Here is a 17652-nt window from a genome sequence, read left to right as displayed (position 1 = left end):
GGAAATATAATTGGATCATTGTGTTAGCAAGGGAGAGAACAGATGCGTGGATTATTGTGGGAGAGAAGAGAGGACAATAGGGAGTGGGGAACGGGATGATAAAGGAGAGAGAGAGAGAGAGAAACAAATTGGAGAATGATCAGTATTTGCATTTCCGCGGCAACCGTGGTGAACTTTCAAAGAACTACGGGGAAACTAAAGAGAAAGCATTCCAATGAATGCCATTTTAATATTTCAAACTAGCAACGAAAGAAATAATTTTTCTATATTTTTAATAATTTAATCATCGGACTCCCTTTACCGCACTCACTTGCTCTGGCTTCGTCAATTCAACGACTACTCTCTCTATTCAAGCAGAAAGGAGTGAACGATAGCAGCCAAATATTTTGGGCATTGTTCGAGACTACATTGGTGCCAGTAAAGCCTCGAGTGGTGTCCGCAGAAAAAATTGTGCAGCTATGCCCTAAATCATGCTAGGGTATTTGTTAAATGCATATAAATCAATGAACACGTTCCGGTGAACATGTTGAATGGAATGTGTGCGATTCATCCGAAAATTTGTTGAGCAGACTCCAGATTCGTTCATTGGAATTTACGTAATTGATGAGTTAAAAAAGATATTTGAAAAAAATAGCATGTGCGCATCAGGGAAAAGTGCACATGAATGGAACTTGAAGCATAGCAAGTGAATGTGGAAATGGTCATTCGATTGAAATGGACATTTTTATATTTGAGAGCGTGAAGCCTATATTAGTCATTCACGCGTGCGCAACAACCAATGATATCCCAGTTTTCTTCGCCACTACTAACGAGATTCCTTTATTCATTTGAAAATCTTGAAAAATTTATTTATTCCTTGAACGTTTAAACTCTTTACATCGATAAATACGTCAAAAATAGTGATCTTTTTTCTGTTCTTGAGACGTGAAAATATAGTATGTTTAGTATAGTGAAAAAAATTGAATTCAATGGTTTTTTAAGGGTTTATTGATGGAAACAGGATGTAATTTTGCGTTCCGATGGGATTCATTGGTTGCACAATATTCATCATAATAGATATTTCCGAACAACAAAACACTACTAGCGCAGAAACATGCCTCCGGCAAAGCTTTCATCTGGAAATGAAAGTCCAGGAGAGAAAGTTTTACTTAAAAGGGCAAAAAACACGTACAAATGGTGCTTTGGTGAGAGTGAATGATGTGGGTTGGGAGATAGAAGGAACCGATTGGGGTGAGGGAGCGGAAGGGAAAAAAATGCATTCAATGCTTTCCTTCGTGCAGGGGGTGCAAGTTCACATTCAACTACATTACGGCTCCGTTGCATTCGTGAGTAAAAACGTGCGATTGAGAAAAGAGAGGATCAAAGTTTATGACCACATGCTTGCATTTTTATAAGCTTTTTAACCGCATTCATGCATTGACATGGAATGCTCAGCGTTAAAAATGCCATACCGAGTTCGATGCATCTATTTATTACAATTTTTAATATTTTTATCTCTTGAGTAAACATTTTAACGAGATTGATAATTTAGTTATTTAAAGTTTTTTTATTCCTTTTGTTTTCTTGTTCCGTTGTACTGTAATGTGTTTTTGATAAAGTTTAAAAAGAAATTGAATTTTCACATTTTTTTCAAATTTTTAAGCTATACGATCATAATTTTATGCTTACTTAGTTTTAATTACAGTATGATTTATTAATCAGAATACTTCATCATATTATTTAAACGAATATTTTGTTTAAATGTCTAAAAACATAGTTTTGAATGTAGTACACCCCCAAACGTTAAACTGATGGCATTCCCGGGTTTAGAATTGAAGAGTTATGTGGTGTAATTTAGCATATGTACGTGTGTGTTATTAAACCGCTTCGTATGGGGTAAGCAATCTAAATAAATATGTCGATATGGCAAAATGTGAAAAGGCGTTCTGCTAATAGATCCTTCAATACATTTCCAACAAGAAAATTCTACATCAAGGCTGATGAATTTCAAAATTTCGAACTAGAGATGAATAGAAGCAGAGGAATATAGGATATGACAATTTGTATTAAATCTTTTACCGAGAGAAGTCATGCATTGTTTACAGTCTCCTACATCTTCGAGTGCCTAGCAACGGGGTGTGTACGAGTGACCAATAGTATATATTTGATATTAAAAAGAAATAAAAGATTTATAGATTGAGGATAAATGAAGTTGCCAGCCCTTTTGCCAGGATATTAGTATGCAAGGCTTATCGTTATTCTCGATTTAACGATTACTCTTACGTTAACTTCAAAATGTTATGCATACTTAATTATATTACGCCAAAAGTGTTTGACAACTGACTTTATCCTCTGGTTTAAGGAAACTTCAGTTAGTCTGACTTACCAGTTTTAACCATATGTTTGTTATTAGAAGCTGATTCTTCTCATCCTATTATACATGCAATGAGAAGAAAATGTGCTCGTGTTAGTCTCTGAAACATTGCATACACACCAACACACACAGACATTCAACAGTCAGAACAAGAGAGATTTGCGGGAAACAATGGGAAAAGAAATTTCCAAGGCAATGATTGAATTATCCTATTGACATGGACATGACCCGCCATTCACAAATGCTCCCATTCTTGAGAACGTTCCTCTTATAACAATCTTGACAAAAATGCCCAGAATATTGGATTTCTCGCAAATTTCTCTCCCATTGCCTCTGCAACCCCTATTGTTCCATTACAACAAAGCGATGGCCCCGTTTGCTTTCTATTTTGCTCCACTTTCAGTGTTTTCGCCGAAGGGCGTGGAATCCCTCGTGGGGCCTTCCCCGCACTTCCCGAACCACAGTGCCCCAGGGCCACAGTGCCCGCTCGCCGACACCCCCGCCCAGCCACCGACACGCCCGCCCCCATCCTCCACGCCACGCCACGCCCACCACCACGCCAACCACCACATATCCACCCCTCAACCCACCGCTCTTCTCCGGAACCCTCACCCTCTCATCCCCCCCGTCCTCCCACAAACCCTACTTCCACCCCTCGCCAACCCCCACCCACGGCTCCATCGCCGCAGCAACATCTGCGATGGCGGTGCACGGCAGCAGCGGGAGGACACCGCGAATAAAACGACACGCGACTGCTCCGCGATCAACTCGGGGCAGATGGAGGGGAAGGGATGGGTGTGGGGGGGGGTGGTGGCAGTAAGACGAGACGGGGGCCCTGGGGACAGAGAGAAAGGGGGAGAGGGGGCAATGAGAAGAAGGGAGAGGGAGGGGGGTAGAGATCGGAAGCGGACGCGCGAGCATCCGTCCCTCGCCGAACATCCCTTTTTGGTTCCCCACTTTCACCCCCCCCCCCAAATGGCTGTGCGGTGGGCCCTGGCTCTGGCACTGTGACCGAAAAGGGGCTTTGCTCGTTTCTTATTAAGGAACAAGAATTGCAATGTTCAAGCGTGAAAGTGAGAGCGGAGTTGCCCTCAACTTACCAAATTTAACCATGCGTTCGTGGTAAGCATTTGGTTCTTTTCATCCTGTAGAGGGAAAGTAATTAAACGTATACTTAAGGTTCACACTGTCATCACTTCATAAAAATGGCAGTCATTTTATTCACACTATTAATCAATAAGTGATTGTTAAGCATTACGTTACAGGAGAGTAATGTCAGCTGATGTCTGTTTTTGCAACTCTTTCAGTTAGGAGAAGTTCCTTAACTATTCTCACCATTAAGAATAATTGAACTTCATTTTTTTACATTAAATAAGTTATTTCTCTCAAGAATGTGAAAATCAACCATATATATATAATTGGCTGACAAAATAAAACACAAATAGAATAGCAACATTTAAAAGGACACTCACACGTAAATTGTTCGAGCTTTCGGCCCTCTCAGAGGCCTTATTCAAGCGAGACTTCTCAGTCTCCCTTGAAGAAGGCCTCTGAGAGGGCCGAAAGCTCCAACAATTTACCGTGTGAGTGTCCTTTTAAATGTTGCTATCTACTCTATTTGTGTTATATTGTATCAGCCCATTATTGTGCCGCTCGTGTGAGTTTCCAATTTTGTTCATTCATTTTGTTCTCGCAGTTAGTTAAGGGACGATTCGACGCTGAGACAGCCGCCGTCTACGTTTCTGCCGCTGAGGCCTTTTGTTGCTGGACGGTGAATAACGAACGTTTATGGAAATACTGGATAGTATTAGGATTTAGCCTAGAAATCAATATTACATTTTTATTTGCATTTACTTAAAGCTATGAACCATTAAATACATTGTATTTTAATACCCTTTTTTAAACTCTGACTTGGCAAGTTGCATCTTCCAAATCGTCACACCAAATTGTCAAAACAGGGCCAATTTTTGCCTCAAATAACTCATATGAAAAATTTTGATGACATATAACCTAATTAGAAATTTTAGAGGGGACATGAATTGAAATTGAACACGGATTTGACAAATAAACATTGAGATTTCTTTGACAAAAAGATTATATCGAACGAAACAACACAGTAAATAAATAGGAATGAACCCTTAGATTCTATTTTCATATAATTATGTTGAATACGTATTCTAAATACTGAGGTCTTCAGGGACCTCATGATTACTTGCTTCAATTACGTCATTTTGAAATCATTTTCATAAATGGGAAGGAAGAAATGCAAGACAATGATCCATGTAGCACCACTATACGCTATCATTTGTTGAAGTTAAATAATATGGAGCGAATGAAATAAATTTCATGGTGAGTTAAATCTAGTGAATAGTAGAAAGTACGGTTGAATATCTACCATTCTAAAAACAAGGATCATCGTTCAGTAAATGGCCAATTTGAGTTTACGAGCCACTTTTACGATAAAATTAAATCTCAGTAGTAATCAGAAGTTAATTTTTAAATACGTCGATAGAACAACTACAAAAATAAGAATTACATTACCAGTCCATGAAAAACTGAATGCTTATCGATATCAAATTTCAATATAAATAAAGGCATTGGAAAAAACTTTTACCTCAGATTACAAATCGAATTGACAATTCAGAAAAAAATTGTAAAATTATGTGCAGCAATCCATGTATAGTATGTCCGATTAAAATGCCGCCTAGAGCACGATGTCGCCACATTGGTAAATATAGTGAAAATTATCAAAATAAAAGCCAAATAACAATGGATAGAGATCATTAGTGACCTTTTTATATTACAGACATAGATGACTTCATTGTCAATAGCTATGAATGAATTTTTTGCGCACCAAATTAAAAAAAAAGAGAATGACCATAAAAACGAATAGAAGAGGTTTTTAATTGAGTAAGGTTGTAAATTCATGGCAATACCATGCCTTTTAAAATTAATTCTTAGTAATAAATACATTATTAAAATGTGCAGAACCACATGTTTCAACCCGAATCCTAGTAATATACATAGACATGTGAATACTGGGCTCAGGTTGTGCTGGGACCAGCTGTGCCGTGTGAATCTACACATTCAATGCAGCGGAGTTTCTTTCGTTATTGCTCCTGCCTTTCTCGGTAAGATCTGGTACCCAGAAAATCACACGTTTTGCGCCAGTTCTCCAGTCCCTCCAGTTCCATCTCCTTCCATTACGACGTCGAACTCAGGAAAATGCATACGGGTGTATTTTATTGCTTTTTGGGGTTACTCGAGATAGTATTTTATGTAAGAAATTAAGGGAGTTCATTGTCATATTCTCTTATTTCTCTCCTAGTCCAAACTTTTGGTTCAAAGTTTATTCTTTTAAATGTTTGTTTGTTTGTACGAGTCTTGTATTATTTATTCTAACAGAATTGAGCAAACATGAGTATGATATACCCACACCTTTGAGAATTTCAGTTATCAATGTAGATGAATCATTTAAGAATAATACTCAGCTATCATTTCTCCATTTAAAATAATGAAATAAAATCAATATACGAAGGCATATCTGCGTTTTCGCAAATCAATCCTTAAATTTATATTAGCATGCCTTGAAATAGTATTACTACTTTTATTGGCTGAAATAAAGTGAAAATTGTAGGATTGGTTATCATCAAAGGAAATATATCACTCTATCCAAACAAGAAATCAATATCTTTGACAATCGCTTGTATGATGTGGGTATCGTACGGATAGGAATAAACAGAATTGCTGATTAAAAAAATCGACTTATCGCGTACCGTAAAGTGTACTTTTTGTAAGAGAAATTGGATCGACTATCATAATATTTGAAAGGAATAGAATTATAAGATTAAAATCGTCGGGCATAACAAATATTGTTGAAATATAAAAATATTTTATTCAGGATTTGGAGGCGTTGTATCGTAGAAGTTTCGATATTCATACAGGAAATAGAATTCATATGCCTCAAACACAACGGCTCCTCGTTACATGCTGTAGCAACCGATATATTTTCCAAATTATAGTAATTTCTATTGAGTTTTTAACGTGCTCGATCATGCCTGATCATTTAAGGTAACAAAATTTAGTTATTTTTTGTGATTGACATTTTAAGATGTATTTATCAAGATGATCTAGGGTTTTTAAAAATTTTATTCCTGTTTTTTATTATTACCCCTTAGCTGTGCCTCATCGAATTTATATTGTTTTTAAGTGAAGCTCAATGAGTAGTGATGTCGACTTTGTGCAAGTAAAATATTTTTCAATGCGAATATCAAATGCGCATGTAGAAATTCTCTTCCATTGAATATTTCTCCACCTAATGTATTTCTTTTTAATTCCTTAAAAGCTATATATCTGTAATATATATGATGTAATAGTCCGCTTTGGTTGTTTGTCCTGTTGCCGAATTGATGAAAATTGGCAATAAATTAACCTAATGTGGTAAAAGACTTACGTTACCTCATGAAAAAATATATTTCCTATGAAACCATTGAAAATATTTGTTTATCAATCCGAGGCAGCATAACGATTGGAAAATTCTGCAAATAGTCTTGCACTACTGACTCATCCAGATTTGGTGTTTAAATTTCATCACTTTAAAACAATCTGAGGATAGGAATTATGACCACTGTTGGTGATAAGTGATAGAAATTGTTTTCCCGACGTCATTCAGCAATCTTAACTCTACATCTGCGATTTCGGATATGTTCCGTGTATTGCAATGGCTCGAACGGTTATTGTATAAACATACTGTTCATAGACTGCACTGTATGTATAAACATACTGGGCAGTCTATGAACCGGAATGTTTGCGGCAAAATTGCCCGAAAAACTTAATTCGAAATTGAGTCGTTGCTACGTTTTGAAATTGATTTAACCCAGATTCTTCTTGTGCTGGGTTCATTTTCACCAACACCGAGAAAGAAATACAAGTCCATGCATTTAACTTGATAAATGAAATGTGATAATACTCATGAGCCTCGTAACCCTGTTTTAAAGCTTGAGATACTTAAATCTTCTTAAATGAATTAGATATTAGAAAGAAAGTGAAAATTTATCGCATAGAATAGATATTCTTATTGGGCACACGTGTTCTACAAATTCGTAACAGTAAGTGGTAGTGGCGTCTCTTTTTTTTCTTCCTTATGATGCGAGAAAATAGGTTAGATGTTTGATTTGCGAATTTTTGATGCACTTGTGAGCATGCCATAAATATCGAAAATCGATTACGCAGCGTGATGAAGAGGGAAAAGAGGTCAACGCGCTGGCTCGAGATGCTAGGTTGATCGCTCAAGAAAATGAGAAAAAATTCCAGCGAAGGAGCCGATGTATCAAATTAATTTCCTCCGCTGCTTTGAGAATTCATGTGGGACAGGAATAAAAGTAAATAGGAGGAATTACGCTAGAATCTATTGGTTTAATTCAAAGGTAAATGGCCGAGCTCAGTAAGGGTTATTTTTCTCGTTAGTTTTAAATATTACAATGGAAGGATTAGCATCCTAAATCCTTAAGTTTACAGATGTTAGATAACTCACTTCAGGATATCTTGGGAATAGAAACCATACGATTTCGTAAGTGTCATGAATTAAGATATATCTAGAGTGCAACCTCCAAACACGTTTTTTTAAGAAAGGAATTAATATATATATATATATATATATATATATATATATATATATATATATATATATATAATGTATATATATAAACATATATTATACAAGCATATATAGATATATATTTATAAATATAAATATATATATATAACCTGAAAATGTCAGTTTATATATAAACCGACATTTACAGATAATTTAATTAACCAAACCGAGCTGAATCAGAGTTTTATGATAACATATGCATCATTTTAATGTCATACGCAATTATAAATTCAATGTACAAAACGACGAGTCGTTCGATTTACATTATTGTTTTTTAATATTCGCAACGTCCGTCGTGATAAAAGGATGGACTGCTCGGATGACAATCGCAGGATGACGGTTATATGTATAAAGAGAACGGGGGTAAATTCATTAAAACGCCAGCCTGAATGATTTTATGGGTACCAGACACGCCTGAACTGAACGGATAAGGAATGTAATCTTCAAAAAAGGTATCATTGCAATAAATATGAGACCATATTGCCCGGAGGGTAATGCCCGTTTTAAAATGGTATTTCTTACCATACTATGTCTAACCTACAGTAAAATATCTGAATACCATTGTACTTATTCACAAAAATGTTTTGTAAATTATGGAGTTCAAGAGATATTGAAAATTACCTCATTTGGTCTTGAATTCAATATATCAAATTTTTTAAGTATAGTCTGCTATACATCTTCAAACATAATTCCACCAATTAAATCATGTGATGGAATATATAAAATTCTAGTTGAGTTAAAATTTATTTTTAATCAATATATTTATATACCCCTCTATTCACTGTGTCATTTTATTTACTGCTAAATTGGGCCCTTTCGCAGAATGACTAACTTCGCCAATTTCATTTCACAAAATACAAGTGGAAAGAGAAAAACCACAATAAGAAAAAATATGGCCCTATAAATATATGGTCAGGAGTCATTATGTTGGAAAAATTAATTAAACTGCATGAACAACATAAAAGGTTCAAAATAGAATTCCAGGTTATGCAATTAATTTTAAGCTAGACGCAAAAACATATACGCATGGTACGCTTAAGCCAAAGGTCTAAATTGTAAATGAAGTTCATTTCAAATGAAATTGCAAATGTATTTTTACTTTTGAATGAATCCGTACCTTTATGAACTTATTCTTATAGTAACTAAGAAATTTATTCTTGATTACATTTTGAAAACGCAGCATTTTCAACAATGTCTCATACATTAAGAGACTCGCGATATTCGACATATCCTTCTCAAACCGATTCAATTAAAATTTAATTCAGGATGTTGCGATCATTTCCAGTTTCACTGCGTTTATGATATATTGCATTACTCTATTCTAATCAAGATACCTTCGAAAAAAAGCTGTCTTATTCAAGATGTTGATTTCATTAAATATCTATCACATTCTGAAATTAATTACCCCGGACTTATTTGACTATTGAACCTTAAATGTGGAATAAACATCGTACACTCGAACAGCTAAGCCAGCCAAGGTGTCTCTTTTTTAAGAATTTCATTTTTAAAATTTACATAATTAAGGACACACTTTCTTCCATAATTTTGACTAGGAAATAATTTCGTGTAATTCCTGAAAGTGGTCCAGGAGTGGTAAATGTTTTAACAAGATGTTTCGTCATTTACAACGTGTGCTCATTCTTTTACAAACATACTTACACCCAAATTAATGGCAACGAATATTTTCAATAAATTCAAAGGTGGAAAAATTAACTTGCTCCCACAAATAACGTGAAGAATGTCACACTGTCTCATTTGGAGACACTGGTGGTAGTCACAAGTGGTAGCCCATGCTAGTTGAATTCCCTTACTTACAAAGAGTTCCCTGACCCATGAAAACTCAATCCGCAAACACTAATCTTATCTTTCCGATTTGAACATTAAAAGGGTGTAGGGCAGATACCAACCAATGGAAATTTAAGTGCATACACGACTTGCATTTTACTGAAGGCATGAACTTTTCAGTCACGGTCACAGATAGGGGCATAGAGAGCGAGTGCCATGACTGTGAAACGTTAAAGGAAAAGCAACCGAAACTGCGCGCCTGAAGGACAATGACGAAAATTTGCCAAAGCGGAATGATATTCAGTGAGCTGCGGTTAAATGATTGAAACTGCTAATGGAACTCGAAAATGTATATCCACGTGCGCGGTTGGGAGGCTGGCTTTAATCACGCAAAGAGACTTTGAGCAGGGCGGGCTCTCTCTCTACCTGCCCGCCCGCCCACCGTCCTCCGCGGGAGATGGATGAGCTCCAGCCGGCGGGGCCGCAAACATCCCCGCCTCAACCCCTACCTCCCCCCCGGCCGCCGCCTTTCCCACGGCCCCGACCCCACCCCAATCCATTACTCACCACATCGATGATCTGCATGAGCGTGAGGCCGAAGCTAAGCTGCAGCGGGTCAGACTCGTTGGCGACTGGCCTCTCCAGGACGTTGTAGTGATCGAGCAGCATATGCAGGAGGCGTTTCTCGTGCGGACCCTGGACTGAACCTGTTGGGCGGACGTATGGATCACACTTAAAGCACTAACCATGAAAGCTACTTGTCTACAACATTTCAATCATTAACATGTCATCATGGGGCGGGGGTAGAAAACGGGGCCAACTTGTGGCACTGCGAATGGAGGTCAGATGAAACATAAATGTTGGCAGCAAGTGTTTATCGTATTTTTCGTGCGCCCCACGCTCGTCCCACTTTCGCGGGCTTCCTTTTTATTTTCTCAAAACAATGGAGATGGTGCTGGATGCCCAACACTTGGTGGAGGAGGCTCGTCAAAAATTGAATTTTGAAATTGTTTTACGTCCTGTAAGAGAATTATAACGTGCAATCGTGATACAGCGCAAAATGAGAACCAGGAATGGTTAATACCTACGTGCATAATAAGTACATAAATGATTACAATTCACACATACAAAAATGTCTTTTGAGTTCACGATGTTAGGTATTTAATGGATATTACAATTTATATACAAAATACATTCACTCTTGTTTTTGTGATTTTTAATTTTAAAATGAAGTAAAAAAATTGGAGCCATTAGATTTTTTCGGGAAATTGAAAAATTCACGTTAAAAATATTACTTAAGTTTGTGAGATGCAATCATGTCATGACCTCTCATTTCTTAGAGAAAATTTTATATCAGGAGGCTACAATAATCAGTGCGGAGAGTTTGGTTGGATATTTTATGAGATATATTTTTGGATAAATCATTCGAATGGACTGAATAGAATTAATCAATTGCATTAATATTCGTCAGTGAATACGATGTCATGATATAGTGACCAAAAATAGACGTGGAAATGTTACCAGCAGTTGGATGCTACAAAAGTTACTTCGATTAATGACGTCCATATTCACTGCGAGGCACAATCATGGTGACATTTTAAATTCACTGAATAATTTATTCTGACCACTGAGTAATGAATACAAGGAATGTGGTTAAATAACGAGTTTATTGTCACAAATAAATTCACCAAAAATCCAATAATTAATCCAAACATTCCTCGAATAAATTTATAAAGAATAGAGAGAAACTTTGACAAAGCAGGTACCATGAACCCATGCATTATAACAAAATATTAAAAGTAATATAATCATAATTTATAACTTTGGAATAGCTTTGGTGTTAGAGTAAACTTAAAGAATACGGTCATTTCCCTATATTTGACGACTAAATTCAAACCTTGACTTGATTGGGCTCAAGCCCTCTAGGATTCAGATGCCCGTGACCCCCTCATTTGTCAGCCGCAGACGAGCCCTTGCCAACTCTGGCAATCTATCTCTTTGTGTGGCAATATCCTGCGGCCATTAATCTCCATGCCACCGCTTTTGCGTCCCCTGAATCCTGCTATGACAGAATCGTATCAGGTCAGCCAACGAATCGGTAAATAGACTTCCAAAGACCTTCATTCAGTGTTCAAATAAATGAAAGTTCTTACCAGGTTTCTCACCTTAGTTATATAAAGTACGGTCCATAGCGCACAGGCATGTCTACCATCACGATAATAGTCAAAATCAACTGATCTTGAGCAAACAATACCCTCTACATAAAATAACTAATGCAGGTGCACATACATCTTGAGTCATGTTCCTGGGAGTTGAAAAATATTTGTCTGACTAAAAATTGTACTTGTTATCTAATCAGGACCGGTTAAGAAGTCAGTTTTGTGGTCAGAGAGCAAGATCCCACAGAGTAGTCCCCCACTTTCAAAGTTGTGAGGATATATTATCATTGAATATTTTATGTTTCAAGCATATAATGGGAGATAATTCAATCATGGCTAATGCATGCGTGTGTCCATCGATGATTAACTAATATGACTCTTTTCAAACTGATAACACCATGTTTAAGTGTGGTGAAGCGCTTTCGAAAATACTTGATTGTTTTTTTTTCAAAAGCATCTCTTTAGCCTTTGGGTTACTGTGGCCTAAATAATGCTAAATCATCAATTCTCTGGTACTACAGTAATAAGATTTCCCCAGGAGCAGGGAGAGATAAGGCTTCCGCGGTCACCATCTCACGAAATCCTTACAAAGCAAAAGCGACAGCAACAGCAGCACAGAAAGGTACCAATTAGTTAAAATAGGAACTTGGAATGTTAAAATAATGATAGGGGTGAGTAGAGGGAATTATAAAAATTTGTAATATTAGAGCTGAAAAATAGATATTAGAAAATATAAAGCTAAAGTTTGAGAGAGCAAAAATAGATGTTTTAGGGCTGTACCAGGAGAGGTGTAAGGAGAACGGGGATTACTGGAATGATAGTTACAGAGTAAGTACACAGCGGAGGGGTAAAGAGCCAACGAGGGGTGGCAGTAGTATTTAATAAACTCGTAGGAAAAACCCTAGATGGTATTGAGCAAGCAACTGATTATTAGTAGAAGTAAAAGGAGAATTTTGTCATTGTTCAGGTATAAATGCCACCAACAAACCATTTGGAAGAAGAAGTCAATAGGGTATACAATCAATTACGAGAGCATAACCACTGTTGTTACTGGAGGGAAAGATTTGATTTAATAGTGATGGGGAATTGGAATGCGAATGTAGACGAAGAAAGATCTGGTAAGACGAGGAAGGGGAAGGAATAGGACATGCATGTTAGGCGGGATAAAAGCAGGAAGGAAATATTCAGAATTGAGGAGGGACTGAATGTAGTGTCTGATATACTATAATCTTGTTTTCTTTTCCTAGGAGAGGCAAGTATATGCATTCCAGTACAATTTTATATTCCTGTTTATTTTATTTTGCGCCCATCCAAAAACCTACCTTAACCGACAGAATACCCAATAATAATATTATATAAGCTCATGTATAGCAGCATAATTCAACTTTTATTCATAAAAGTAAGCTGCTTCTTAGTTAACTATTAACTTGATAATTATCGACCTTTTATCATTATCGCTGATAACGGCATCATTATAGTTTACAGTATGTTCAGCGTGTTACGGTAGCATCATAAAGCTTATAGTAAAAATTGTTAGCTATAGCATTTAGCAATTACCTGCGTTTAAGTACAGAATATACAATTGGAAAACTAAACTACGATCTTGAAGAAATTCAGCCTATTTAATCTTGCTTACGATGCTTTCACCAAAACAGATTCATTATGAAACAATTATGACTACTTGCACAGAAAGTAAATCCTAGATTGCTGAATAGTTTTTCAAGATTCACAATGCTTTGCGTAAATTAAACTTCAAAATTGTTGTGAGATTTGTGCGTGATTCCGAAAGCACATTTACATCAACTTCCTGCATGCGTAGATTTTAAAGATAAATAATTCAAGACAATTATTCGAATAGATACGAAATTTGCACCAATCGTCACGCATTAATACTCACTCGTGCGAGGTGTGGCCTGTTCTAAATGCTTACACAAATTCATTTCGTATGGATTCGCTTACACAAATTCATTCGTATAAAGTAAATTATTCCTTCATTTTGATTTTCGAAAATGGAATTTCGCCAAAATGGCTTCAATATGTACTTTGCATGCAAAGATTTTTCCCGGCGCTTTCATAAACAATTATCATGATGGGTTAAATTGTAATGATGATATCTTTCTCAAAACCAAAAACATAGTGAAATTTATAGTAGCTTTGTGAGAGAATATACTAATTCTGAGATCAGCATCAAAGCATCGGTACAAAGAGTCGGCATAAAATATTGGGAAATATAATTTTTAAGGGCATGTGCATATTAATTGTTTTAGAGTATACGGCATTATTTAAATTGGTCATGTAAACTTAAGTTGAAGTAAAACAGTAAATCAAAACCTAATTTTTCGCTCATTTTTTCATGATCAACGTTAAATTCATTGTAGCCACGGTGGTAGAACATTTTCTCAGTATTTTTTAGTTCAAGTCATTTTATATACAGTCTTTGGTTTATGTTTTTCATTTTCACCTGGATGAAAAATGCTGCCCTCGCCCAAATCAGCAGCAAGAAATATCATAAACTCAATAGAATATTACAGCGCTTGATAAAATAATTGAAAAACCATTTCATTAAGGTCTCAAACTGAATAACTCCAGTTCCCACGAAGATAATTTTTATGCGATATTTATTAAGTATTATCCATTTAGTATTGCTGAAAAATGTTACACCCTAATGTGATGATGTGATTTACATTTCCAAATCATTTGGTTTCATTTCACACATTAATTAAATTATAAATTTCAATTCCCAGTTCCTTAAAAATTTGATTGGTTTTGGAAAATTTAACAGCTGCGTAAATTATTAAATATATTAATGCAGTCTGATGCATCTTATTCGTCAAATGTACATAGAAGCACTTGCAAGTTGGGAACTTGATGTCGCTCAAACACGTTTTCATGGGCGTACCACAAGTACATATCTACAAAGATTTTCTATTATGGCAGACCTCAGAGAGTAGTACCTACACAATAACACTCGGGTGTCTGGCCTCTTACCACAACGCGGTCCACGGCCCATTAATTGCTCCGTCGGGGGCAAGTTTCATTTTATAACCTCGTATTTTTATGTATTAACTATTTATATATTTAATTGTAAATGGGTAACACATCAAACTCCCAAAGTTTAGGGTCAAGGAGAATTGGAATGGATATTGTTCTAGACGGTAGACGAGCTAGTCCTACCAGCCGTTACCTGTGTCATTTGCGAAATATATTTCTCCTTTGCCCTCAAAGCCAATTGAACTTTTTTCGATAATTGATTAAATTTACGAGCATTTAAGCTATTAATTTCCTTGTTTTATGCATTTGAATAATAAAACTGATCAAATTATAGCAACGGCTATCGTCTAAATTCGTTAATTATTGAAATTTATAGTTGGATAAATTATAATATCGCCGAATACACTAAATTCGGATTTGGATTTCCACGTTGGTGCGCGGAGGTTACTTCAATTATTTGGTTCGTACTTCCTACTACAATGCATTTTATCATGTCATTCTCTTAATACAAGAATTATTTCCAAATTACTAAAGCAGCCAAGGTCGAAATGAAAGTTATTTCAAGGTATACGTGTAGGTTGGAGGAAATCGTTAGCAGTGTCACCTTTTGCCTATCTCATCAGCTTGCAACTTCTAATAGGTAGAAAACTAAATGAGATTAGAACAAACGTGGTAGGGAGGTCAGTTCTTTTCACTGCACCACTTGATGATTACCAGGATTTTTTCATTATCAGAGAATCAGACGATAGATTAATGCGGTATAGGGGCACCGAATTGGATCCTCCCATCGTCAACTCAACCACCCGCCCAAAACCTCATACAGCCTTCTACAATGCTACTACGGGAAACTGTAATATGTTCATTTTTTATGCAACAACTGCCATAGTAGTTATTTTCATGGTTAGTTATGGCGCAAATAGTTTTTTTTAATTACTGCGTATCAACAAAGCTATGACGATTTACGTTTCTTTAAACATTTACGCTACTAGTTTCATGATAATGGCTGTTAGGAAAGCTATTTTAATTTCCCAAAGAGAATCGAAAAGATTTCTGAGTATACTTTAGAAATATAAATCTAACCAACTGTTTTCATCGTAAACGTCAAGAAAATCTCCAGAGACGGATGTCTTTAGACAATTTTGACGATCTTCTGTTATCGATGAGTCGGCCGAACATAGGATGGCCAGTAACGACCTTTTCTCCTGTCCCTGGGAAGCACTGTCTAACCTTAAGATTTTATCATTCTATCATTTAGGGAAGAAACAAAAAATAATTATTCAAAGCATCGTCATGGGGGGAGGGTGATTTAATTTTACGTTTCTTTCTGAATGTCCTCGACAGACCGAGAAAACTATCGGGAAACTCTTCAATTCCTCTGTTGAGTTGGCGTTTAGAATCTGGATTGTGTTACATCCATTGGAATGCATAAACGTGTAATATTACTCCTCCTCGGGAACAAAGTCGGCATTATTATAGCACCTGAATACCATTATTTTACTCAAAATTAATTATTTTATTAATTAAAACTGATTAAATTAAATTTTTCAAATATGTTAAAAAGATCACAATGCATTTTAACAATTGGGTCCTCCTGTGTATAAAAATATTGGCTCGGCAATGTTAGCATGGCAATATTCCTGTCTCTAATTTATGGGTAAATTGCATTAATGAATGTATCCGTGAATACCTATTTTCGGGTAACAAATTTCAACGGCTCTATTAGCCTTGGTACTGGTAAAAGGAATTTTCATAATAAAATGCTTTGATCTCTATGGGTGAGCTTCATGAATACATGTGTACGGTCTATTTATGGCGCAAAACCGCTTAAAATCAACAATCTCCGTACACGAAAGCCTCTAAGCTTGACGCATTTATCCTGGTGTATGTTAAATATCCTCATTAAGTAACCCATTTCTACCATTTCTAAATTAACGCTAAAATTATTGTTGTATAACGCTTAACATGGCATATTATTAGTTTAATTTAAGGGAGACAACTGTATGACGAACAATACGCAGACGCCAAACAATTGAATGTTGTAGATTGCTGCACTAGCACTCTCAGGGGGAAACATAGTGTTATCTCTCGTGCGGTTGTGCATACAACTTGAGAATATTTCACCTGACACAAAACAGATCATTCAGGGTTAAAATTCATTGCAGAATAAAAAATATCATACTCTGATATTACAATCAAGAAGATAATTTTAAATCGAAATTAAATCAGAATCTGAAACAATCATTGTTCTGAATTAATTACCTAATGATAAATTGTGTATAGGAAGTGTACTATATATGCCGCAGCCCTACGCTTCTTATCGTAAATAAATAATGTATGTGCTATCCAAATAATAACAAACACCTATATTAACCTGTAACGTAGTAAAAAATATATTCATTTTTCGGCACACGTGGTACGGAACACCAAATGCATTCGAGAGTTTTGGGCAAAAGCGGAACTTTCCAACTGGATTCTCACGCCCCAAACCAAAAAGTAAGTTAACATTGTTTTGCTTTGATGCGACGATAGCAATGGGAATTAAGATTGTATTTAAACTCAATTTTTATCGCTAATTGACATGAAAGAAAAATAATAAGAATACGAAAATTTAAACTCTTTTAGAGGGCCAACAACAAATAAAAAAGATCATTTTGACATTAAATTCCACAAAAATTGTTAAAGTGTCATGAAAAATGACACCCTAATTT

General features: G+C 36.0%; 1 protein-coding gene across 1 annotated transcript in view; it reads right to left on the bottom strand.

Moving 5' to 3' along the window:
* LOC139687496 (neuronal acetylcholine receptor subunit alpha-7-like) overlaps nt 1–17652 on the bottom strand; it is a 152817-nt gene that overhangs the window by 74064 nt on the left and 61101 nt on the right. The window contains exons 2-3 of the mRNA XM_071584685.1: nt 10362–10501; nt 2366–2410 (exon numbers count right to left, since the gene is read on the bottom strand). Of these exons, the coding sequence (XP_071440786.1) occupies nt 2366–2410; nt 10362–10501 (185 nt within the window). The remainder of the gene's footprint in view (nt 1–2365; nt 2411–10361; nt 10502–17652) is intronic.

This window comes from Hetaerina americana, unplaced genomic scaffold (assembly GCF_022747635.1).
Source record: "Hetaerina americana unplaced genomic scaffold, ioHetAmer1.1.p SCAF_1, whole genome shotgun sequence".
In the NCBI taxonomy this organism is placed as follows: Eukaryota; Metazoa; Arthropoda; class Insecta; order Odonata; family Calopterygidae; genus Hetaerina; species Hetaerina americana.
The sequence above is the reverse complement of the archived record's forward strand: the minus strand, read 5'-3'. Positions and strand labels throughout refer to the sequence as shown.